Here is a 27,811-nt window from a genome sequence, read left to right on the forward strand (position 1 = left end):
TTCCCCTCGTTAAGGAATGTAGGTGGATGAGAGGGCGAAGATGGCGTGCGGATTGCGGAAGCAGTCGCGAGCGTTTTCGCGCTTCGCAGCCGCAGCAGTTCGGAGTTGCCATTCGGAGCACGTAGATTGCTAACCTAACTTGTTTAGCGGTTTTAGCGGTATTTGATTAGTTGAGTGAATTTCCGAACTGTTTCAGACCGCCGCCCGCCCGCGCGCGCTCACTTGGCCGGGCTGGAAATCGGACGAGGACAAACCTTCGGTGAATTCGATAGATACACGGAGATATCGGTGACGTGTCTCCCTCGTAAAGTAAAATCGTCCACCGCCGCGAGGAGTCAAGAGATGATATTTTTTTACGTTTATATTTTAAAGTGTAATATTATCGAACGAAATTGGCTTACCTTGCGAGTAGTTCATGTCCTTCTTTCATGTACCTCGGTAGTCACTCCTTGTCGGAGTCGCGGTTACACAGGGATAACTCGTCACCTGAAACAAGCGATAATTGAATTAGAATGTAAAATGCTTATCAAATTTAGAGATTATTAAGTCGGTATACATTTAAAAAATGACAATGATAAGTATGATCTCGAGCGCGTAAAACACAATAGAGGATAAAAGGAGAAAATTCCCAAGCAATTTTGCTTGAAAGGAAGTGATAGAGTATATATTTATATTACACAAAGAGAGAGTGCTTCATCGGCGATCACAAAACTAGGATAAACACAGCACGTAGTACGTTGATTCGATCGCAAGTAATCATACGTCTGTCTCGCGCGGCCCGGCATAGCATAGGAATTCTCGGTATTCGAACTATATCCAGGCGTTACTATGGTTGACGACGTTGGATCAAAGATAATATTGGTTCGCAGTCAGGGAATGGATCCGGGTGTTATATCCGTGTTCGAAGTTCGCTCTTCGCGACCGCAGCGATTTCGAGGACGATAGCCGGAACGTGAAATAAAGAGGATATTCGGCGGCGGCGGCGGCGGCGGCGGCGGCGGCGGCGGCGACGACGACGCTGACCCTCGCGAGTAAATTAGTTCCGGAAACTATTTCCAAGCCGGTTTAACGTCCAACGTATAACCAGCAATCCCTCGTACGTAAGCTCGGAAACTCCCCTTGCCCATAATACTGCCGAGCACATTCTGAAAACGTATAACTGCGGCAATCCTTTCTTGGTGATAGCACGCGAAAAACGTGATTTGAACGATATAAATATTAATCGTAACGAGATGCTTTTTTATTGTTTAAATACGACCAAATCTAATTAACATTATTTTTAAAAAAAAAAAAAGATATTTTACGCAGCAATTTTTTTGAAACTATAAATCAAATGTGTGCGAAAGTGGGACGGTCTCGGCGAACGCACAGATTACCCGCAGTTATCGATTAAGTAACGCTGGAATATCGCTTCCCTTTTCCCTTTTCAACGATTGGAAATCGTGGTATGAACGGCGTAGGGAGGAGGGAGAGGGAGGGGGATGGTTACGTAGAACCGCCAAAGTCCGTTAGCAGCCTGCAATATACGAGGACTTATTACATAACTGAGCCAATTTTACCGCAAACGGTTTGTCCATCTGGCGAACTAATTAGCAACTTGCGATACAGAACGGTGCCGGGCTCTCTAATAACGGGTACATATCGGCTGCGCGTTTTATTCGACGTATATGTAAGCCATAACACACTTGTAATTTCCTCCTAACACCCAGCGTTAATTGCGTTACCGATTTATACCGGCCGATAATAATCCTTTCGCGTTACTCTTTACTGCCGATTCGTAGCGCGCTCCGCGGCGGAAAATACGCAAGTAGATCGCACGATTGATACGACTCTTTCCAAATTATCCGCGTAATTATATTGCGCATCGAACCGTGAATGCGCCCTATTAGCAAACATCCTGGCGCAGAGTGTTCGCCGGCAAAGTACCTGGAATATACCCCTTGAACATCGCAGAATTAATTGCAGCATCTCGTCAAACTTTAGAGACGTTAATAAATCATATTCGTTGCCGCCGGATAATAGTTTAGCTTTGGAACAGATCGGGGAAAATTTCGACAATTAACGCTCGCCAAATATAAGAGACAAAATTCGCGATAAACTCGATGGTTCGATAATGGATTTTAAAAGCTTCATGAGCAGTCCACGATTACGCGGTCTGCTCTTAGATTCTATTATTTCTTTCGATAACTCGATGGGGAGGGGGGGAGGGTTACCGGTAGAAGATGAGAGTTTAAAAATGTATGTTAACGTGGAAGAAAATATCGCGATTCTTCCGGAAATGGAGCAGATTCGTCCAGAGTATGTCTATTTGGGGATATTTATTCACCGTGACGGGGGATTCCGTTCTTCGCGCGACGGCGCGCGCGGGGAGGGAGAAACAATTAGAGTGAAGTGGCCAAAGTTTTCTCAGCAAATATCACTTACGAAAATACAATCGAGACTCGTCGCAATCGAAGGATGCATTGTGGGACCGTGGAAAATGGCGGTCGGAAATAATCGGATAATGTCGCTCGCGCTAGGACGTCGGGACGAGATGGGGAAGCGCCGGGAAAAACGGGAAAATAAGAGAAGGGAAAGACACTCCCGGATACGATTCGATACGCTTAAGATAAATTGATACGAGATGGATTATGAACGAAATATATATAGGGCTGTATGAAGCACGACGAATGGATCAACCGTTTGGAAGTAACAGTCGATGAAGGAAGCAAGGACTGCTGTAAGAGATTGTTTTTGTCTTGCTGAAAGGCGTATACACGCGATATGTAGAATATCGTTTCCAAAAAGAATCTCCAAGTCTTCAAGGAAAATTTCAGAAAGAAAATATTTCTTTTCAAGAAACTTTTTCAAATATGACAGAAATAATGATTGATTATACGAAAGAAATATTATTTTTTTTATTGAAATATTTATTCTAGAGAAAGATATTATCCGTTTGGTATTATATCGTAGAAGCGAAAGCACGAGATGTAAATATAAATTTCCAGTAGTACAAATTTTGAATGTACATAACTATGAATGTATACACTTAAACGTTAGCAGACAATGCTACGCTGTCGCGCGAGAACGTTGCATCCGGGAGTGTGAGCATTTCAAAGCTCGATAAGGGAATATCTCGTGTGCAAAATTTTGCCGAAGCTATACGGATCGATCAGTTTTCATGAATCTTCGAGAGATACGGCGGCGCTCCGGAGGTACTCGCGAAATGAATTCACGGAAAGCGCGCGCAGGATTCTTTATCGCGTCCGGCTATTCTCAGCAGTATGGGCGAATAAGATCCGGCCATTTGCAGAATAAAAGATCCGGGAGACCGTCAGGGATGTAGGGATACGTCAGGTATGTAGCCGGTACAGGCCCGTTTTACGATGGAGCCAATGCACTTCGTGCGGCCGCTGACATGCGGCCGAGGGATAAATTGAATTATCATAAAGAAATTGCGTCCGAATATTTCGTCCGGTTCGTACCGCTGAACGCCCCGACGTGGTATAGATGAGAAGGCGTCGATAGCTTTTCCAATATCGCCGCGAGCCGCACCGGGGATCTGGGGCACCGGGAATTTTAAGAATGGAGACTTTTCCTCCGACCTCCGGCATACACACAGACGTGCACAAACACGCGCTCTAAAATCCTATACGTACGAATATTTACACTCCTGCGAGGCGGAGCGCGGCGGAAGAATCGCGAAGGAGGAAAAGAGAAATCGGTTTGCACTTCGAATCTTTATCACAATGTCAATTGTCTGCGCCGTTTCTCGGAGCGAGAGAATGTACAGGCTGAAAAGCTCCCCCGAACAAGTAGGGGTCAATTTAGTCGTGAGTATTCTTGAACCTATTCACTTTTTTTTTATTTCACGTGTGACGAGTGATGATCTGGAAATTTGGAAATTCAGAATCTACTTCACTTTCGCACCAATTATAAAATGTAAATAACGATCAAATTTCAATTAAAATAGAAACATACATTAATTTCAGCTCGTAAAAGATTTAATTGTTGTTGTAAATTCAAAGAATTACGATGCCTTTTTAATGCGGTGATTGACGTTAAATTATAATTCGCATGAGTCTAATCGATATTATCCTTGTGTATATTTATATGTAACCGCATATGATATGTGCTCGGGATATACCTCGGCATATCGATATATCGCTTAATTTTAACTATATGAACGGCGTATATAATGTAAGCCCAATATCCTAGAACCTGCATACAAGCGGACGCCATACGTTGCATCCTGAGCACAGGCATCAAATACCCGACACCGCCATTATACGCTCATTTCAGGTTAATACTCGACTGATGCTGCTACATCAATCTAACGACTGACGGTGTCGGACATTAAAGTTGGCCGCTGCTGTTGAGGGCTACATTGCCGAACGCATTGTCGGTCTCCACAAGATTACCGTGCGAATAAACGAGAAACGTTCTTTGATCAAAAATGAAATTATACCGTGAAACGAAATGGTATTTGGTCACATAATTTATATCCCACAAGAAAATTTTTGTTCTCTTATTGTTAGATATTACGAGTAGCTTTTAGATATTGGCCTACATTCTTGCGTCGTGTACTGGAAATGTAAATTAATATTTTAATCGACTCTCATGTCGATATAATTGAACTTTGTATCAATAATCATTATTTTGTCTTTTCATTTCCTCGCCGTACTCCAGAATTGGTGCAAAAATAATACTTTCAGGCAATTAAAGTCAAATTCGATTATTATATTCTAACTCTTGTATTTTTCTTAAAATTTAATTACAGTGACATTAAAATGTGAAATATAAATTAAGTGGTAATAAATCATTGAAATATATACATTTTTTGGGTATAATAAGTGCTAACGAGACAATCTACTAACACATTTCAATCTAGGAATAAAGTTTCCATAAGCTCCCTCTTGAATTGGCATCACATTGTGACGCTGCCGCGGAAAGACCGGATGCAACTTGTCCGTGGAAAAAGAAAAAAAATTAGGGTGAGTTTAAAGGTCGTCTCATAAGCGAGTCATTTCGAAGCCTCTTTCCCCCTGTTGTCGGCGTTTCTCTCCGCGTGTTGCCGCGAGCTCGCCACCGAGGAAATAACTGCAAGTCGTAAAGTCTCGCAAACCTCGCCCCTTCGAAAGTCGCCGCCACTGCCACCGCGGCACCGCCGCCGCCCCCGCCGTTGCCCGCGCCGCCGCCGAACCTCACCGCAGCGAACGCCCCCGTGTACACCCGCGCTCGTAATTCGTAATTTAATTTCAGAATCCGCCGCCGACTTGGCCGCCGAAGTTAGCGTGTGGCTGCATGGCACATGTGTGCGAGAACGTGAGTCACTGGCGGGTGCAAAAACCGGGCGAATCGTTAAGTAGCCGCGCACCCACGAAATCGCGTACGGGCAAATGTCACGTGTGTGCATGTAGGTGTCGTATGGGGACCGGGACGCGTACGTCGGGACGCGTCACGAACCCCTCCGGGGGAGCGCCAAGGGGATGCGAGTTGCATCCAATTCATCATCGCTCACCCTTTGTGCCGCCCGCGCCGGCCCGGCGACGTAGTTGTCCCGTCGGATTGCGCGAATGGGAGAAAGTAAATTCGTCACGGTATATACGATTTGTATCGCCGTCGCTCGCAATTCGCGCAACGACGGGTGATTTCTTAAGGAATTCCCGTCCACGATTTGATGCAGGGATTTCGTATTGCAATAACAACGGCGCTCTTGTCTGAGTGGTCGGGTTTTCGAGACTTATCTATCTAAGTCACAAGCTGGACAATCACAAAGAGCAACGTTGGGGGAGGGGCAGAAAATATAGTGATTGTTTGAAAGAAAAGGATTTGCAAATAGCAAGCGCATTAAGAACTAAGAACGCAGATACGCACGCAAAATGGTATTTTTTTCACTTCTTTTAACAGAAATTTGATTTAGAGTTTAATGGGTAGAATTTTTCTTCTTAAGAATTGTAATATTGTGAATAATAGCTTTCTATTAAATCATCATTAAAATTATGTTGACTGCAGGTAAAAAAGTCGTTATCGAAAATATTGATTTTGTAAGGAATATGACAAATATTAAATACCTTATCAATTGGTATACAGAAATTCTAATTGATCAACAATTTACGTAGTAATTATGCGCGAATCCTCGAACTAGAATTGTATATATTCCACAATAATTGTTACTCGATAGAATTACGCAATCGAATTTCAATTGGCGTGTTGCTGTTATTTTATTAAACCGCACAACCGTATTGCCTTTTTATTAATTAATATTGGGTCTGCCGCGTTAACTAGTTGATCCAGATTTCGTAAAGTTATTAGGGGTTTCCTGCGGATGCAGCTTTATTATCTCATTCGGTTTAGGGGCGCGCGCGTGTTCCGAAAGGCACACCTGATTAAGAATGCACCCTAACGGTGTCCATGACCCGTGGTTAGGGCTGGTGACATTAATAGCAAGCGCCGCCGACGATCCAACCCCAAGGCTTACCGACGTCTTATATTTAATTCAACGCCGCCGCTAATTCACTCCAACGCATATTCAATTATTTTAGGATACGCGGAATGTAACGTCTTTATTGTTAGAATTTTCGCTTTATCACAGCTAGAACAGTGGCGAGTGAAAGCTCATTTGTCACGATGTAACAATGTGTCAACAAGCTGATTAAATTAAACATTAACGTGCCTCACACATATTAACGTCGCGGCTTTAATCCCTGCAAGGAAAGGATTCCCTTAATTTTCATTGTCGATGTTGTCAAAATTCGGAGGAAACCTTTTAATATTTTTAACGCATAAAAACAACATTTAATAAATTCACTTATTGAAGACACCGAGAATATGAGATATTAAACAAGCACGAAATGCAATGATTTAAACGTTTCTATCTTACGCAATGAATCACTTTATCATACAAGTTATATCGCCTGCGATATCTTATCACATATCACGTATCATTAACATTATTTCGTTCATTACCTACAGTTTGAACCTTGAAATAAGCGCCGACATATATCGCGGCGAGTTTATTGCAACGGTTGAGCAATGGAGTACCGTGCCGTGTCACCGAGCACGGGAATGATCGCCGATATTTTTCTCGCCGAGATTATCCCTTCAGGGGTGGCTCGTTTTTTACTCGTCGCAACTCGTCGATCTTACCCCCTCCCCTCCTCTCCTCTCCTCTCTCTCTCTCCCCCCTCCCGAAAATAAGCACGTTTCGCACGTGGAAAAAGAACGAGAGCGAAAAGAGAAGATGGTGGGAATGGAAGGGCCCCAAAAAGAGGATTACGCTCACCATTTCGGTCGCTCCTATAGCCCCTTCCCCGTCCCCCCACCCCTTCTTTGCTTGCCTTTCCGACACAAATGCTTTCCCTTTGTATTCGCCCCAACTCGATATCGTTTCGCTGGCGCCTTCTACTTCGCAGCGATTTCCAGACGGCGCGAGGAGGCGTCTGGCGGAATACTAATTCAGGATCGCAAATTTACAGCTTCTTAATTTCGTAGGCAGCTTTATAAAACGGACCCGGGCGCGCGGCGGCGGTGGCGGTCCGGCATGCCGAACCGGAACGTAACGGCTTTGGCGCCCGCTTTTTCCTGTTCCTCGCTTCCTTCCTCCACGCTATTACGCTCAATCTCTCGCGCTTTCGTTTCTTTTGCTTTCTCCCTCTTTCTCTCTCTTTCTTCTTCAACCCCTTTTCTCAACTCCTTTCTCCGTCCATTTTTTCTCCCTTCTACAGAATACTAATCGCACAGCTCTGGAATAATCAAAGTCGTGCTAGAGAAGCGTGACCAGGGAAGCCGAAGCGTTCACCAAGCGGACGAAGCGTCGTCGGTTTCCCTGTTCGCGACATCCCCTTCTTCATTTATAATTTCGCATTTGATTCTCGTCGCTGCACTGCAACTGTGAAATCTCTTTCAAATACATTACCGCTGAAGAGTAATTTGCATATAATGTGATAACTACTATGTTATCTCTAATTGAATTGATCGTCGTCCGTGAAGAAACACGAGAATCATATTCTGCCAAAAATACGCGAACGCTTATGAAGTATCACTCATGTTATATAAATTCGTACGCGAGAATAGTACGTTCGTACATCACCTCTAGAGAATTATGCACTTTCAAATGCCGCGATAGTTGAGGCGAATAAACGCATTAACATTTTCAAAGTGGAGATATCGCGGAAACTTCCATTTTTCTATTCGTCTGCTTTTCCGTGGGCGGATACGGCACGGGCACGGGCTCTCTCGCTCCGAGAAACGAACAAAATTTCAGTCGCTAGCATTACCGGAGGAGAAACGATTCCACCGCTCTCGCTCAATTATTTCAGGGCACTCGCGGGTACATGCGTACGTTACGGAGTGATGGATGACGCGCTCAGAAACCCTCCCGCCGCCGTCTCGCGCCCCCTCAGGCCGGCTCACTCACACCCTCCGCCGCCGCCGCCGCCGCGCCGTACCCTTGCGTGACTCTCCCGCCACGAGGGATGCCGCTTGAATAATTACCCCCACGGCGCACTAAACCCGCGTCTGACTACGTGAAATCCGAGCACTGAATTCGCCAGACCACGGCTGCCGTACTTTAAGGCCGTGCCTTGCTACTGGTGTACTTTAAGGGTGAGTCTCTAATTAATACGCGCCGACCGTGCCGTCTGCTGACCAGTTTCGCAAATTTCGCAGCGTTTCGCCAAAATGTAAATCGTTTCTTTGGCGATGTCGAGAGCTTCGTTAATCAAAGGCGAATTGCTTGATCTGGTCCGCCGAGGGTGAACAATTTCTGTAACGTCATGGCGATTAAATGTAGGACAAAAGAGAAATACGAGTTCATGGATCTTACGAGAAGATCGTAATTTATGCTGATAACGTGATAACATGTCATAAAAGTATAATATAAATGTTACGTCTCATTATAGATTTCAATATCGTTACTAAGATTATATGTCATAGCATATCGTGATATTATAATTGTGCGACTGAAACGTCAGAAGCCCAAATCAGATTCGTTTGATAACCGTAATTTCTGGCAAGTTTTAGGGTGATCGCAAGGGGCTTCATAACGAAGGGCTGTATATACATCGCGATCAAAGCAATCGGTATCGCGGTTGTCCCCGCTATATACCGAGGGGGTGCTCGTAACTGGAAATTCGATTTTGTGTGGGAGTCTTTTTTTCAATCAGTGTTATCGGCCAGTTCGGCAATTTCATCATCAAAGGGTGGACGACGAGGGTGGGGGAGCGTGGCAGCGGGTAAGGGTGAGAGGAGACAGGTGTAGAGAAGGAGACAGAGTCGCGCGGGATAAAACACACGCGGGTTGACGTCGAGCGATTCAGCTCTTGCCTCTTTCGTCGGGGTTGAAAAAGGACTGGCGACGGTTTAGCGGAGGGCTGCAACCTTCTAGACTCAAAGTCTCGGCACGTCGCCGATGAATGGTCTGACGAGACTCTGCGAGACTTTGCGAGACAATCACTGGGGAAATCTGGGGCCCTGCTGATCTACCCTTCGTCCTCGACTGCCTCTCCCCTTCTCCTTCTCTTACTCTGGTCTCTCTCTCTCTCTCTCTCTCTCTCTCTCTCTCTCTCTCCCTCTCTCTCGTTTTGTCCCTCGTGCGACGCGTCCCGCCGCTCCGTCTTGCACCCTTTCATTTCCCGGGACACCGTTGTCTCTGTCTCCCCCGTCTCGGTCTCACGTGTATGGCACCGGTGACATTTAATCGTACGAACGAGTCGCGATTAAATTTCTCGCTTGCACTGGAAGATCTCCCGAGTTACTGGCCCCAAGGTGCGATGCGGCGACCTTTCTGAAGAAAATTGCTGCGAGTATACTTTGACGAATGACTTTAGGAACTATTAAGCTAAAAATATATTAGTGGGGTATCTGGAAATTGCGACGGATCACTGCAGATTGAATGTCTCTCTGTCTCTCTCTCTCTCTCTCTTGGAAATAACGTAAAAAAATTTTACTTGCACGGATCGTCACGTTCAATATATCTATTTTATTTCGAATTCTGTCGGCTATCAATAAAATAAATGTGATTCACATATATTATAGTTACACATTTACATAAGCGGACATTTAGCAAAAGACCCTTGCATTTCCATGCGCCATTCTCCCGTAATTCATCGTTCTAACAACATATTTCTTTTCGTTCGAGGGTAAGCCAGGGTGCTACCCTACTCTCTAATTCTCATTGATTCTCCCGGCCAGCGAGTTTGCTGAGGCGGAAAATTAAAACTCTGGTTTCCTTGATCACGCCAACGTCGAAATGAACAGAATACACGACGCGACTCGTAAATAGATACTTTTTCTTTCTTTGCCGATAGAACGTCCCGCGTATTTACTTCCTTCTACTCGTGTGGAATACTTCGGTCGGGATTCGAGAACGTTTCTGAACATCCCGAGTCGCTGAATTTGCTTCTAAATAAGACCGCGAGAGAGCTTGAGAGTAACACAAGTGTCGGCTATAGATTGCGTTTAGAATTCAGGACTGCGTGATATCGATCCTTTAAATGTGCATTACAAATAATACATATTTCAACAAAAAAAAACGACGCCATTATTAATACGTGTGCCGTATTTTAGCAAAAAATTTCGTCCGTACATAGACAGAGTTAATTTTACCGAAATTATTAATCGAGGATTTAAAGTTCAGGAATATTTTTAAATTAAGCAGAATATTTAATACGTCTTTCAACACGAAATATTTTAACGATCGATTTGTTGCGCACATTTTAATTTTATATCCTGCATGCATTTTTACTTCACATAAAATTGCATATATCCACTTTTATGTACGGCATCCAACCTATTCGTCGATACAATTGATTTCACTGTTCATTTCCTCTGCTTACAAAAAGAAGAGCGCTCGAAAACGTTCCGCCACGAAGCAGTCTTCCGTATTCCAGTAACGTCGATAATGAGTGTAATTAGCACGCCTAGGCGATAAGGTAACCGCGTGAACAACCGACTCGATTATCGAGTACGCTCGTTCAACTTGTTTCACGCTTTGCGAGTCGGGGCTACCGGGAAACGAGCCATTCATGCCGTGCGGTTGTAAGAAGAGAAAGGTAGAAAACGGTCCCGCTTTAACATCTTCATCGTCATAAAGGTACATCCACAACGGTGAGAGACGGCTAACTCGGTATATATTCATTTCATTTTGATTAGCGCGAAGCATCGTGAAAATTTAAGGGAATTTAAAGGAAAATGTATTCGTCCTTATCCCGCTATCTTTCTGTCTATTTTTTTTCTCCTCTCCTCGTCCTCTCGCCCATGTCTATAGGTACAAGTACGGTAATCCGACACTGCGGTTTGACCGCCTGCAAACTTGAGTGAGAATCTACAGGCCTCCCGCGACGGTATCCTCTTCCATGAACCACGTCGTTACGCAAGCATCAAGTATCTCTTCGAGCGAATTTTCGAGGAAAATACCTTGACCGTCAGTTTCGCACACAACGACGATGGTGGACGGTTGGATCCGAAGAAGATTGGATCGGAACAAACATAAGAAAAGTATATAATTGTGTGTCGAAAGATTTAGACGTTAGAAAACGCGGATCAACAGTTTGCGAATCAACATCAATTTAAGAGATTGACACGTGTTTTATTTTCATTTTTTTTCTTGTATTAGCTTAAGAAATCAGATTCTATAAAATTTCAAATTAAAATATTTCATCGAATTCTCGGTCTTCTTGCTTTGCTGCAATTCCCATGAAAATCGTTACACTAGCTGTTTTGATAATCATAGATTATACGCCACGTTTTCGGTAACTACATGTCGGACGATCGATGCTTGTTTCGACGAAACGATGCAAGCCATTACTGTTAAGCTCCTCCCAGGTGAAATGCACTTTAACGTTGCGACGCAGCGACCCTTTTTACAGCACTACAGATAGGACAAAAGGGAAAGAAGCGAACGGTGTAGAAAATAAAAGAGGGGACTGGGGAGAGTACAGGGAAAGTAAGGCGAGGTGTATGTATTTCGCATGCTCTGTACATGCGTCGTGACAACAAGGAAAATTAAGAACTTGCAGCGATAAATCAGTTTACGAAATATGAACGGACAAGCGCAGAAGTTTATCTGCGCGACGCGACGAAAATTTATTACGGTAATTTTATTTGTCTATGAAAGGTTAGAAAAAATTACTTAACGCGCGAGAAAGTGATAACGCGAGACGGCTGTCACTGTTAACAATCACTAAACTTCAGTCTATTTTTCATATTTTGGGGTCTGTCGAATGATCGCACTATTGCGTCTGTACATTTTTCCCCCAATCCTACTCCTTTGTGCTCTATAACATACTTCCGCGCCTCTCCGTCCCTCGGGGCATTTTGCAGCAAAGAAATGTGAGAGCGTTTGTAACATGGCGATCGAGGTAACTCTACAATTTTTATACATAAAATCGTAAACCTTCCTTGTTTGCGGATATCCTGAATATTTATTCTCCTTTGTTCTACGCTTTTGTTTCCGTTTCCACTATGAACTTCCTTTGGAAAGTCTCTGCGCGATGTGGATTTGACTTTTCAAGAATGTCGATAGAGAGCTAAAATCAACTGGCAAAGGAATCGACATCTAAGATATTGCACTGTTCTTTGAGTCTACTAGTGATTTATTGCAAGAGATTTCCTCTGTGCCCTGATTTTATTTTAAACGAAATTCGTATAGATTAATCGTGTGATGAAAAATCAGTAGGTTACTAAAATAATCAATTTGATTTCCATATTATAGATAATAGATAATGTAAATATTTGTATATCATATATGAACATATAAAATAATCTGAACGATTTGACTCTCTAATCAGGTGCTTGAAAGATTGATACAATAAATCCGAACATAAACTCCGAAAATCGAATAAGATATTTTTCGATAGAGTTTGCAATCGGTCGACTATTCCTCTTCCGATAGTCTAGTCAGTACATCTTATTCGGATTGCGAAGAATATACTCGGTCCGGGATAACAAATCGGTCGAAATATATGTGCGTACGTATTCGAGAAGCTGCTATGGCTCCGATCCTATGCAAATCCAGAAAATACCAAGCTCGTAATACTCGTCGAGACGTCCATTCTTGCAAAGGGTTCTATTTAAAATCGATTCGACTTGCCTTTCGACTTTATTTCTACGTACTTTAGGAAAACTACAGACCGCAAAGCAAATATATAGATTGTATGACGCAGTCGTGTCATAAAGCCACGATATTTAGCCAACATTGAAATTCAATCATCGTGATTAATAAGATTAAAATCCGACTAATGGCGAATAATGTTCAAATTCATAAATTTACATACGTTAGCATAAAAAGAAAATATTTTTTTCTTGAACATATGATTTTTATAATAAAAGTAAATTAGTTTCGATCACTTTCGTGATTATGGCAGAAGCGTTATTCGATCATAGAACACAGCATACAGACACCGGTGCAAAGACAATCGTGTATTAGTTACCCCGTTTTGTTAGGAAGTGCATGGCTGTGGATAGTGTCAAAGACATCTTGTCGCGTCAGCCATGAATTTTGAAACTGTACGCCGCAAGCCGTCTGCAACACTGAATTCGTCAACGGAACTCGACAGAAATTCGTGTTTGGTGTAGACGGGCGCGCGCGAAACGGCCAAATTTGCATTCTTGACCGCACAGAGAACAGCCCGTCGCGCGGCCGGCAAAGCGGCGGAGCAAGGAGGTGAAACTAAACTGGCACAAACGAGCTAATTTGCTCTCATTAGTGTGACTGCGTACATTGTCCTCGTTATGAACGGTGGTGTGTTAATTACACTTACACGTTGTCCGAACAGCCAGATAATGCATCCGGTCACCCAAGGTACTGGCCACCCAGCGTATGTATCTACAGAGGAGAAATGGAAAGGGCGATCTTTCATGTCACGCGGACCCTTCCCGTCATTTCCGAATCAGGAGCGACGCCAGCTTTCAAATGTACATTTTCGTAAACCAACGGGTGCTACATTTGCATACTCGCGAGGTAGAAAATGAAATTTATTTCTTAATATTACGCGCTACGTGCATTGCTTCCGAAAAAGAAGTGAACTGCAAAAACACTCGGTTGAATTGTTTGCGAAGAATTAATAACGTTTCGAATAATTGGCTACAATTTTCTACTGTAATCTCTATACGTGCTTTACGAATGTCAATCAATCCCATAGTAAACCATCGTAATCGACGAAAATCGCCCACTAGCGCAACTACATATGAACGAATGGTCAATGACCCGTGACTGCCATCTCCCTTTGCGCGTGTATTCCCGCGAGAGATTTTTCCTCGCTGTTCCATTTGACGGAAAGGCACGTCGCGGTAACGCGCGATAGTCGCGGCATTGCGTCACATCTCGCCTCAACTTATCCCTTCGTGCCACGGCCGAGTTCCACGAGTCGGTGGTGTGTAGGCGACGCGGGGATTTTAGTTGTATTTTATTCAGCCACTTTATTCCAAGACTTGTCGCAGTTTTACATTTCCATCGGCTGCAGGCAGCATGTGGTGCACCGTCGGCTATTTCTACATACACGCGATACGCAACGCTCTCACGACGACGGTATAGCGGCAGCAGCATCAACTCTTCTTCCGTTTCCCTTTCCACCCGGTTTTCGCGGGCCACTTACACACCGTCACCCTCAGTCGCGACGGTGCACAACCGTCCTCGACACTCCATCTTCTGCTCCTTCTTTCACTTTCCGCACCACCGTGCCCGACGCTCCTCCTTCTCCTTCCTTCTCCTCTCCCTCTTGTCTTCTCTTTCTTTCGTCGCCCATGACTCCAAGAATTTTAGTAGCTCCCTCTCCCTTGACGTCCACCCTGCAGACTTCATTTCGTCTTATATCCTTCACCTACTCCTCACCCCGTCCTACTGTGCGCCTCGCAGCTCTCCTCCGCCTCCTCCGTTCCCGCGACACGCCTTCCTCGGTATCTTCATTACGCAGCTTTGTCACTACTCAGCGAGCTCACTTAATTCGCATAATTCGCGCAATTTCTGTCTTTCCGACACGCCTCCCCCTCCCCTCTCGTTTTTTCGTTGTCGCGCCTCCACGAGCGAGGGTTCTTTCGAAAGCACAGCAGGCGTCCTGCAGCGTCTACGAAACGAGATTTCGAAAGATAATATTTTCTTGAGGACGATGAATGAGGAATTTAACGACGTTTTTTCCGTTTTCGTTTCGCGTTCTGTTGCGACAATGTCGCACGAGAAATCTTAAGCTTAAATTAAAAATAGTCTTTGGCATAACACTTAAATATAGTATTTTTGGTTTCTTGAATTAGAGAACCCATCACAACCTGGCACGTATTAAAGGGATTGAATTTAAATATCTATTGTTATTATTCTGGATTTTGGAGATGAGACGAAGAGGAAAGAAGAGAGCTGCAGTTTCTTTCTCAAATCAATGTAGGCAAGAAAACATTTTCTCTGAAAGACGCAACGTCTTTAGTGCTTTGCCTGCTACGGTATTCTTAGTCATTAATGACAGGAGACGTGCATCTCGAGTACCAAGAGGATTTCTTCCTAGGAACGAGAGATTTTCCTGCTTCTCCCTTCTCTCTTCCTTCTCTCTCTCTCTCTCTCTCTCTCTGTCCGTTTTTCTTGTGTGGCGTGCCTATTTCTCTAGTTCTCTCCTTCGTACCGAGTCTCTTCTGCTTGCTCTCTTGGATGGAGACGTTGCGGTCGCTAAATGGATTCGTGCGCATTACCGCGTCAGTCTGAATGTGGCTCAACCCATGGAGTAGTATACCCTTTTTACCCTCCCATTAGACCCGCCGCGTCTCCGTCGATACGCGCGAGCATGAGCAGCATATCATACACCTAGCCGTATTAACAAGTTATATTTAAACATCGAATCGATATCTATAACACACTCGAAAGTTTATTTGGTGTACGACGGGCCAGCTCTACGTTATACAGCTTGTTCTAGTTTAATTCGCGCTTTCACTATAATTCGTTATATTCACCAACTCGCGGCGTTTTTCCTCTGACGGCCATAAAATTACAGACAATTTTCAACGCCGAACAGTCTCAACCATCTGCGCCGCAAAGTTTCGCGATCACGTCATAGCGGCAAAACTCTCGACGGTATTTATCGCACCGAACGTTACTCGCTTTGTACGCGATACCCGAAAATATCGTTGAAAATAGAAGCGTCGTGCATCACCACGATTGGTTCAATTCGCGGTATTGCTCATGCATCGTTGCTCTTTCATAAACTCACTGAAAAGTAAATCGATAAACATGTAGGTACGAAAACTTTTTTACAATTTATTATTGCAGCAAAAGATGATACGATTGGCTTAAAAATTTTTTAGCTTTGCAAATATATATATATATATATATATATATATATATATGTATGTGTATTCAATAATTGAATTTTACATTAAAATACTTTCCATATTGAATTTCTCAATTGCAATTTAGAAAAATTTTAATATAGAACTTTTTGATTCAATAGAGAACTGTGCGTACCTATATATATATTTTTCCAAACATTTGCAGGATGTTTTACAATAAGAATAAATTTTTTAGTTACGGCAGGAGATATCGGGGATACAGAATTGCGATTGTATTGATTAATGTCATATCATACATTTTGAACATAACCGAAATATATTTAGAAATAACCGTAATCTGTTTTTCGTACAAACATGATGAAATAAAACTATGCTCGTGTTATTTTTTTTTTCGGCAACCAATATCATGGAAAGCCGGAGCAAACAATAACCATATCGGGCTTAAATGAATTTCAACACTTGCACTTGTACATGTATTTGTTTATACAGCGTAAAGTTCGACATATACTGATTGTTGAGATATATTCTAATTCAAACCGCGAGATTATTATAAGTAGGTACTGGCATTTGAAGCATAGATTTAAAATTATGGAGAACGAGATTGTCGAAGGAGGCATTGTTATTAATCATAATGTATATAGTTTCATATTTAAACAAATCAAAGAATCTCGTTCCGTGGCAGCTTCACGAAGATGAGGACTGAATTTATCTTTCACTTTCTATCCGTACGGGTGCCCTATAAGTATACAGGCTCACGCGGATACCGCTCTCTTTTAGGATTCTCCGTGCGGTATAATGGAGTGATACGAAACAAAACAGAGAAAACAAAGGAAACCGCAGGCACGAGAGTGGGTTTCTGGTTCGTACCGGCCACGTGCTGGTGTTACCGCAAAGCATACGCAACCACGGGGCTGCAGTACACGCGGACAAGTGTATACCAAGAAGATATAATGGACAGCTGGCAATTCTCTGTCCCTCTCTCTTTCTCATTCTTGCAAATTTTGCCTGTTAAAGAGCGTCGCTGTCTGTTTATTATTATAACTAATTATAAATGTATACTGCGATTATATGCTTTTGTGGAACATCCTCGTTCTTTGTTATTTCTACGATTTTCGGCTTAAATAAAATTTTTGCAGTTTTATTTGTATGTGTTTCATGGTAAAATAAATCCAGTGGTGAAAATAGTAAAATTATTATTTATAGAAGAAATTACTTGACTAATTAGACAAGTATAACACCGGTAAGTCCAGTGTTGTTATTACATACACGCTGAGAACGTTAAACACATCCTTATTATACATGAACATCGAATAATTGCCAAACTGTGTAACGAAGAACTACTGTTTATCAATTATTAACGTTCGCAGCTCTCAGCCAATATTGACATGTCCGTGCGCTTTGTCGCGCGTGTATCGCCTTGCTGGCCAAACGACGCGCATTGCAGCCGAACCGAATAGTGATAGGCCGATCGTGCCGCGATGTTAATTCCTGAATTATTCCCGCCAAATCGAATCCCCATTTATTAATTAACCCGCGGCACGAAGCCCGCCCTGCCTGCCTCTCTTGCCTCCCTTGCCCGCCTCTCTGCCTATATACGGCACGGGACGCGTGCTACTAGCGAAGCACAGCGACACGTATTTCCGGGCAAAATTGGGCTGACATGCCGCGCGCGGAATACACATTGGGAGTCGGGAGTCAGTCGATTCGATCGTCGGACGATTGCCTGTAATGCCGGGTACGTGTAATGCAGCAGCGGCGCGCCAACCGTCACGTGGGAAACTGGGGCTAACAAGGTTCGCTACGGGTATCGCGGTATCAAGGGAGCTCGACGTCGTCTGAATGCGAGTAGACCGCTATGTAAATGAATTAATGCGTCGTTACAACTCGGACGATTGTAATATTTATTCGTGCGTTGTATTCGCGGAGACAGCAGAGACCGTTTTACCAGAGGCTGCGCAATTCCCACCTGAGGGCAATCAAAATCAAATGCACAACGCTACGTAATGCCGTTTGCAACTGGAAATGTCCAAAAGCGGGAAAGCGTTTTCAAGTTTGACCGTAAAGATAAAATAAAACTGTCACTTACAGCAATCGATATTCGCATTCATTTATTCGGATTTGTCCCTGCCTCTACAATAACTTTTAAACATCGATCGAGATATTTTCGCGTCCAATCTTGCGGTTTATCTGATTTTTTTTATCTTCCGTTATTTACGTGGCTATTTTGGTCTCCGTCATGAATTTTTAAGGACGCAGTGTCCAACGCCATCGCATAACTGACAACGTGCGTTTCGACGGTGGCGTTGTCAGGGGAGTCTACGGCACCGGGCAGCAAGAATTAACGCTTAAACGAATTATATCGCCGCCACATCGGCTAATTATAATATTTATCAGGCGCGCGCGCGCGCGCGTATGCGCGCGCGCACACACACACACACAATGACGATCCCACAGTGACTTTGCCCGTCGTCTCGGGCATAGAACCAGAACCAGTTAATATGCACGTGCATATAGCGGTTCAGCAAAATAGCGGATAATACACGCGTACATAGGCCGCGTGCAATGCGCGCGCGTGGCTGCATATCCTGCACCCTCCCGTTTAATATTTCAGTTCAGCCACCACCGCCGTCGCACGCGGGTTTCGGGAACGCTCGTTCTCTTCTCCGCGCGTTGCCAATTCCCATGAGTTTGTTGAAATAGCGATGGAGTTGCATTTTGAAGTAAAGCATTCTATTGCATTCTCCTCCCAAAACAGCCTCTTTGTCGAAAAATCGAGCTATAATACGAAATATAAAATCGGACGATTCGCAAGCTGCACGAGATTTTTTTATCGCTGATCGTAATATAATTTTGAAGAAATTGCTGGAGATTAGTCGACAATATGAGGAACGATAATCAGATTGCGAATAAATATTATTTATATTACACTGCTTTTGCTCTGTACACGGAAAGAACGATTTTGTTGAAAGATCTAAAAATTTGGCTAAAAACAGATCTGAAAATAATTTTTTGTTGAATTATCAAAATAATTTGTTGGGATGTTAAAACTGATAAGCATTACTATAAAATGTTTTGATATTCTAGCAATCATTTTAACTTTCGCACAAAATTATCTTGATTATTGAACAAAAATTATTTACAGATCTGGATTCAGCAAAATTGTTCTTTCCGTCTATAAATGCGCGTGCAAGATGAACTTCAGCTAATTCTCCCTGTCGTGCGTAATCACGTACCAGACGCATGCCGCTCGCACAGTCACGTCGTTATCGAACGTCGTCCGCCGTGAAGAACATCGCGATATCTCGATGTTAATCGAGCGTTCCGACGGGTCGCGAAACCACCCAAGTGGCGGAGCGGGAATGGGCAACACGTGTTCGCAGACGCGGATAGCGGACTGTTTCGCACGCGTCACGATTAATCTTGCATGCGTTCTGCGAAACGCGTCTCACACGCGGCGAACACAAGCGGCGTGCAGCATGGGGAGGATCGCAGTGACACGTACAGTCATCGGTTTTAAGGGAAACGACGCAGGGAGATGAAGACCCGCGGCGCCGTGATCGTCGCGATGAAAGGCGACGCAGTGGATGCTGCGGGAGACACGATCAAGTCATAATGACGATGTTCCCTTATCGGTTAAATCTTTTGCACGTATGGATAGGATCTTCCCTTCGATTCTCGCCTTCTCGTTAACTGCTTCGCAGCCCTTCTGACGTGGATCTTTGAATAAGATCTCACTCAAGAAGATGTTTACTGCGCTAAGGTCTTTCTATATAATGTTGCGTCACGCGACGGAACGTAAAGCAACAAATGTTCGAAGTCGTTTCGAAGAGAGTTTGTAGCATTGTACGAGAATAATATTCATATAAAAGAATTGACTATACGTGTGCCGACAATGACCGCGTGAACTTCTTTTTTTTTTTTGTTTGTTCAGATTGAATCGATCTTGCGAGTGACAATTAATCAAGAGCACGAGACGTTTAGCTCGCGATTCATTGTGACGTGTTTATACCACTCGTAATTAATTACGAATCACGCGGACTGTCTTCCAGGAAGGCGCTTTGTTGCTTAATATGCCCGTAGATCGCGTCGTACGCCCGAAAAGGTGGCCATTCAACAAAATAGCGCGTCAGCCGGGACAAAGGCGTACGTCATTGCCGCGGATACGAGAGAGAATGGAGATTGCCGTCGTCCAATGGTGCGAGATGGAGGCGCACAATTTGTCAAACGTTGACGCTAAGCCGCTAACTTTGCCGTGTAGCGTCATAGCTCATCTTACGAAACCCCGTTGTGAGACTTCCACCTTCCCGTCGTCGCTGTCGTCTGAAGGTTACCGCGGTGGTTCGGATCCACCAGTTGTCTCGCCGAGCGGAGCGTTCCCTCGGTATTCCGAGAGCTCTCGCATTCTCTCAACGCGAACGGGATTCGCGGCTAATTATACCAGCCCACGCAAGGTTGGGCACGAAATTTTCGACGTATACATATACCAAATGGCACTAAGGGTAAGGGAGACCTTCCTGGGATTTGTTCGGTCTAAATCGCGATCACTGCAGCCTAAAATTATCCTTATTATCGTCGCACAACTGCCATCTACCTCCAACTATAATTTGTTTAATAACGATATTGCTATTTACGGTGTAATAAACGAGGATGATAAATAATAAGCCTGTAAATCCTCGAACCGATTTGGCAGAGCCAAACTTGGAATCACGCTTTTATGCGTGATTTTTTTCATCGCATGAATTGGCTTCCTGCGACATGCGTTTAAAGAGTTTGAAAAATTGAACTGGCCCATATATTTCGTTTCGAACGGCGGTGCCTGCAAAGTAAATTCGCGGACGGGAGCATCCTGGAAAACGACATGTGCGCCAGTTGGCAACTGTCCTGCGGTTATTGGAAGCGTATACAGAGTCTAGTCGTTCTGCTGGAACTCGTGACGTTTCGACTATCGGGAAGTTATTAGAGGAGAGCGGCGTGGTAGAGTGAATGGTTGGTTAAATGGCAGCTGTATATACGTGTTAAGAGTTCAATGCGGCACGCCCTAATGAATTTCGGAACTTGAGATCGCGCCCTCACACGCATGCTCGTGCCTGGGCTCTTATTCTATAACTCTTAACGATAGTGCCAGTATTATTGCTGTATCGCAGTATTTTTATCACGTACACTGTTAGAAATTTCTTTGGAAATTTTCAGATATGTGTGACTAAAGCTTTATGCAGTTACTATTTCTGAAATTTACTAAATAAAAATTTCGGGAATAAAAATTTCAGAAGCAATAACTGCATAAAGCTTAGTTACGTCTTTGAAAATTCCGTTATAGTTTAGTAATTTGCAGTAATTGTAACTGAAAATTAAAAAAAAAATTTTTTTAATTTTTATTGGTTTATTAATTTTAACATATATGCAAATTATAATTACCTTGACACATAAATAGTAAAATAATGTGAGCGAGGTATGTTTATGCAAACAACTGCATACATACATAACGTGTGTTATATGGTATGCTCAATATATCAAATGTATAGTCAAAAAGTACTTTATAATTATAGTTATATTTAAGTGTACATACTTTTTGACTATACTTTTTGATATATTGAGTATTATCATATACGTATGCATACGTATCATGTACGCAATTGTTTGCATAAACGTACTTCGCTCACATTATCTTATTATTTAATTTCGTAAAATTAAGTTTCTTCAGTACCTTAAATCTCACGGAATTTTCCGAACATTTTTAACAGTGTACTTATTACACCTGCGCGACGACAATACAACCAACGATAATGACACTGTTGTTAAGAGTTACAGAATGAGCCTATACCGACCGACGTAATTCCGTATTTAGTCGCATTATATGACAAAGCGCGAAAGTTGCGCGAAAATTTCCTTAAGCGTGCGTTTCACAAACGTTCTACAGATAAATTCCGCTGAATGGCAGATGGATTTCTTTCAGACATGCATAACACTGCATTCACCTGCTGTAATAACGCATTCGATGTACCTCGTTCCGCATTAAAAAGCGAGCGCGTGTACGCGGTAATAGTTGATACGTCGACAATTCACGACGCAGCGAGTGCCTAGTGTCTAGCGGCGAATCAATAAACCCGTATTTGCGCGCCTACATCTCAAACAGTCGCGCCTTGCTAATCGCTTTTGCCGACAATATGTACCCAGAGGAGTATATACCTGCAAGTCGGATCCTTGGCATCGGCATGTGTGATTCTAACTGCTCGATGAGTTACACGATCCGAAAACCATGAAGCCGGCTTGTGAACGCTATACATTGAAATGGAATTCGCATGCGTACCTAATGCTGGCAGTATGACATAATCGTTCAGGCGTTTCGCCTGAATAGTTATTTATCTGTACTTGACTCGCGCCACGAGCCATATATATATATATATATATATATATAGCAATTATCAGTTTGTTTGCTGATATAGGCTTGCAAATCTTTCGAAACAATATACGCGCAATATACATTGACACATGCGCCACTATTGGACGAAAAAGCGATTGAATTAGACGTTTTCACATCATTGTGCAACATGCGTGAATATAATGGAATAAAGGAAGAGAGATTGATCTCAACAACGATCAGGATACTCGCGCCCGAGACGTTTATCGTTCCATTTATGCCTCAATTATCTGGTATTAGATTGTTACAAAGTGGGGAACACCTCGTTCCCTATTCAGCGCGTTTAATCGCCGAGTCGTCGGTCCGAAGAACATCTTGAAGAACATCGCGTAACCGATGAACGGTGCATGCGTTACGACGGGTAATAACACGTTCGTTCCAGTGCCAGTGACTTAGGGACGGAGCAATGGGGTTAAGTGGCCGACAAATGTAGCAGCTGGCACGGGTGGTGGAGCTCGTCTTTCCTACTCGATCACGAGATCGATTCGGCGCTATGCGAGAGAACGACGCGCGCGCGCGCGAGCGCCTCGGACGCCTTTGGCGACACGGACAATCTTGGGATTGGGAGTTCGGGAAAGTCGTTGTGCTCGGTGATTACGGTTAAACCGTCAACGGTACCGGCTGGTTGGCTCCGAAGTCGGTGCCAAATTACCAACATCGGCGAGAACCGGAGGGACCGCTTTCCTGTCCAATCTAAACAAGCGGAGCATAAAGTTACCAACTTTGCCGACACCGCCTCTCCTTGTCACCGGCGCGCCGCTAGCAGCCTGGACGGCGGAGAGGTGTCCGGGCGATACAACGAGCGGCTAAATAAATTAAGCCGGCAATTCGAGAAATCGCTGATTTCACAATATACGCTTTGATTTATTTTCGATCGCCCGAATGAATCGTTTTAACGATCTTTGACCGTTTGGAAACAGACGGTCAAAGTCCGAGCGGCAGCAAAAGGAGATGCTATTTCAGCGCGTAAGAAAATGTAATAGGAAGAGCGATAAAGTTAACACAGTTATCGATATCGTTTTTAAATCTCGAAACACGCAGAACATGAAATAATATTTTTCCGTTACCATTTCTTTAATACTTATATTACTAAAATTGCTGACATATACAACGTACTTATTACACTTTTTTTCTCTTTTTTCCTGAGTTCGATCTTTTCGCAAGTTACCACTAGCTTGGAAGTTCAATGTTAGAAAAATACAAAATAATCGCCCTCTTCGCCGTCTTTGATATACAGAGCATCGATATCCCACTGGCCTACTAACGGGGATTCCCTTTATCGAATAATGGAAATATTATATTCGCAGATAGACCCTGTCCACTTCAATTTCCGGGATTATTTCCTTTCTTCGTCTATTTCCTCTTTTTACGTTCCTTTTTTCGTTCTCTCTCTCTTTTTTTACCTTTGTCTTCGACCGCGCCTCTCGCGGTCTTTACGACCCTCCGGAGAGATCGATGTTTCCGCTTCGAGATACTCGCGTTACCCCATTTTCTAGGACGGCACTCGACCATAAAGGGAGATAAGGAGGACGAAGTTTCGCGCGGGTAAAAACTTCTAATGCCGCCGCCCGTTCGCGGGCATTTAAAATCCGTAAATTTTCATAACGCCCGTCCAAAGTTTCGCGCCACTCGCCATTAGTAAGCAGACGCTCGTCGTTTTCTGCCGGGGGTACCGATACGTTCAAACGAGTTCCGCGTCTTTTACAACGTTAAACAGTGGGTCACATTCTACCCCGCGCATGATTTCATCCTTAAAGCCGAGTCTACCGCATGCATAAACACAACGTTTTAGCGCCGCGCCGTAAATAGAAGTTACACGACCTATGACACGGAGTCAATTTTCAAACTTTGCTCTTCGTTAAATTACAGTTGTTACACACAAATACGTACCGGTGTAAGTTTCTATAAAAGTTTAGACCGTGGACACTTGAAATTACTTTAGGCGGAGTCTCGCTTAAGGTGTCGCGATATTAAATCGGGAGTCGTGATAAAGGACGTTGGAAAAATGATACTTGAAATTATTTATAACTCGCGCAAAGTCCGTATTGAGCTCCATTAATTATGATCAACTCGACTCGGAATGTCTTGTGCCGCGCAGCTTGTTGACTGTCGACGATATTATTAAAGGTTAGATTAGGATTCTCGGATGATGCTGCGCGAGCTATTCTCCATGGATATAATGGTAATTAGTCTTATCTGCAACCAGCAAGATTGCACGAGAGGGCTCAAGTAAGCGGGAGGTATGGCAGGGAGAGTTTCTAGACTGAATTCCTGCGCGTTTCTCTTTGCGTCTACAGTGCTGCCTAATATCCTATGTCCTGACAAAATCTAACGTTGGATCTCGACGTTCTCGGCCTCGGGGAGAATGCCAATTTCACTCTCCCGGAAACTAGTTCCGAACGAGTTCGATTATCTTTCCGGATATAGAACTCGTCATTTTGCAGAAAAACTTCTCCATGATTGCGTCTAACGAATGCAAAGTGACGTCCAGGGATATTGTTACTCACGGGTCGATGCTTCCAGCGAATTTCGATCTTGAGAGATCTTTACTTAATCATCAACATTTTAATTAACAACATTCGAATATTATCCATATGTATGAACGAGCTTCGTAAGATAAATCGATTAAAACTGAATGAACTTTCTTTTAAAGAGATCTAGACCACAGCGCAACTATTTTTGTAAAACCAATCCGTTTCCGCAGAAATATTTCGGGATATCTGCATTGACTAGAATTTATTATTGATAAGCCCCGATTACACATCCTGTCTCTGATATTTTCTCCGGGCTCGTTCATCGACACAGACAGGGTTCGTGTCGCGACGCCATTACGCAAATCGTTCTTGCTGGTGTAAGCAGCATCGTCGCCGTCTGCCGCATTCGTTGACGACTCTCTGGAGAAGCGGCCGCGTACCTATCCAAACACCGCGCGCCGGTGGTTTGCTGGAAGAGCCGGAATCGCGCGCGGGGGCCGGAGCGCGCGGGGGGAGGGTACAGCGCGGGGGATCGCTCGGCACTCCGGTGAAACACGGAAAAAGAGTACGTGCATTTCGTCGAGGACGGTTTTAGAGACAATCGAGCCGGGGGCTTGTTGCGTACAAAAAGCACGACCGTACGTTAGGTCTGAAACGACGCACCCGCTCCCATTTTACGTATGCGTGTACGTGTGTGTACACACGCGGAACGGGAAAATACCTATGTTCCCAGGGTACGCTCCGTGCTCTTGCTCAGGTACGCTCAGACGGGCGAACCTGAAGAGACAGCAATGGGGGGGGAGAGAGAGAGAGAGAGAGGAGGGAAGGGGAGGGAAGGGGCAGATTCGTGGAAGAAGGACCTCTCGACGATTCGACTGCGCAGACGAGGCACTCCACTCAAATTATTTACAGACAAGCACATGCGCTTCTCTCTACGGTTCCATTTTGTTTTGTTTTTTAAACAAAAAAGAGAATGAGAATTTTTACGTTCTAATTCGGGGAGGATAGGAGGGGGGGAATAATGAGCTTTCATTTCTTCTTGAATGAAATCGATTTGATCGTCGATGCGTTTTCTGAATTATTATCTTTCCTGGCGTATAGAAACGAAGAAGAGAGGATAGGGACGAACTTTCTCTCCCCGTGGCGGAGATCACCGGGTTGAAATGTAGGAAAGTCAAATTGGCTATATCGTAAGATATACTGGGACTCTTTTTTACGACTACCACTTCGCTCGGTTAAGGAACGCTGAGGGAAATAGCACCTCGACATTCCCCCTTCCCCTCCCACCGTTCAAAAAAAAGTCCGGATAGCGAGTCTTCGAAGAACAGTTCACCTTAAATAATTTCGCGTCGTGCAGCGCAGAATTTTATCGGAAGCATAACCGTAATTTCTTTTCTTCTTTTCCGTCTCTTCCTCCTCCATCTTTTCGTCCGTAAAATGATCATAATTCAACGATATAGAACAGAAATCGCGGCAAAAATTTGTTCATCCCCGGTCTCGCCCATAATTGCAACAAACATATCGAAATTTCCCCGTACGATGATACTATACTGATTGACAATGCGAATAAACTATCGACGCGTTTTAAAACGCGCTGCATGCTTTTTCATGGCGGAAATAACGCGAGTAGTCTTTGCGATTCCGCAATGCATATTCAGATCGTATAGGTGAATCATATCGTACGAACCGGCGCGCATGTTTCGAGTAAATCGTCCGACACTACGGCGAAGCGCGCGTCTGCCCGGCGGCTGCGATTAACTTGACTTCTAAGGACGCTTTTTGCACGATAGGAAAGCGTGTGTAGCGTCGGCGGCGTAAACGGCGCCTTACCGTTGAAAGACGTTACGCGTGCGGCGCGAATGCTCGTTACGTTTAATGAGAACGCGCGGCGAGAGTAACGCGAGTAATAAACTCGTTGTGAACTCGCGTCTGCGAGAAGAGACGTGGTCTAACGAGATGTAGATGTATCAGTGGGGATAGGGAGTAAACGTAGCGCGTCGCTTCGCGGAACCGGAGCGACGGCGACGACGACGGGGAGCGTCCGCCCGATCCGTTCTCTTCCTCCTTTTCGACGGGGGGACGACGCGACGCGACGCGAAATCTTTGGCGCGACGCCTCCCGCGATCGCCCCGAAATGTAATAGCATGTCATTAAAATCTAATGTGTTTGCAGGCGTGCTCTCTCTCTCTCTCTCTCTCTCTCTCTCTCTCTCTCTCACCTCCTCCTCCTCGTCGACCGCGCCATCAATCCAGCAAGAAAATTGAATGTCGGCGTCGATTCCTCATTCGAGTTTTTTTTTTCGCCCGACCACCGGCACCATTATAAAGTATAATGCGGGGACTGTGAGTGTTTCCCAGATTATCGTCGCCTGCACGACGCGATACCCTACGCCTCGCGTGTCAATTAGCCACGGTATATGAGGTTACAAAGTATGCCGGGTCTTTGCACCGCGCGCACCAGCCAGCCGTCGAGTCATAAGAGCCGCGAGATCGTTTCCGATCGTTAGGTAAAGCCACCAGCTGATCCTCGTTCAGGGACGGATATATGCATATGATAAGTCTTACGCCTTGTCTATGTACTTCACGTCCCCAGCTCACCGTTACCTTCAATCCACAATTACCGATCTCCGTTTTCCCTTCCGTAATTTTTACTTTAGAAAAATCGACCATCA

At 44.1% G+C, this 27,811-nt stretch overlaps 1 protein-coding gene across 1 annotated transcript in view; it reads right to left on the reverse strand.

The window, feature by feature from the left end:
• The window catches only part of LOC105452982 (teneurin-m), a 456,576-nt gene that overhangs the window by 369,625 nt on the left and 59,140 nt on the right, over window positions 1-27,811 (reverse strand). Inside the window, exon 2 of the mRNA XM_011694585.1 lies at window positions 402-486. Within this exon, the coding sequence (XP_011692887.1) occupies window positions 402-417 (16 nt within the window). The 5' untranslated portion in view covers window positions 418-486. The remainder of the gene's footprint in view (window positions 1-401; window positions 487-27,811) is intronic.

The sequence above is a fragment of the Wasmannia auropunctata genome, unplaced genomic scaffold, assembly GCF_000956235.1.
Source record: "Wasmannia auropunctata unplaced genomic scaffold, wasmannia.A_1.0 LD336023.1, whole genome shotgun sequence".
NCBI classification, from domain to species: Eukaryota; Metazoa; Arthropoda; class Insecta; order Hymenoptera; family Formicidae; genus Wasmannia; species Wasmannia auropunctata.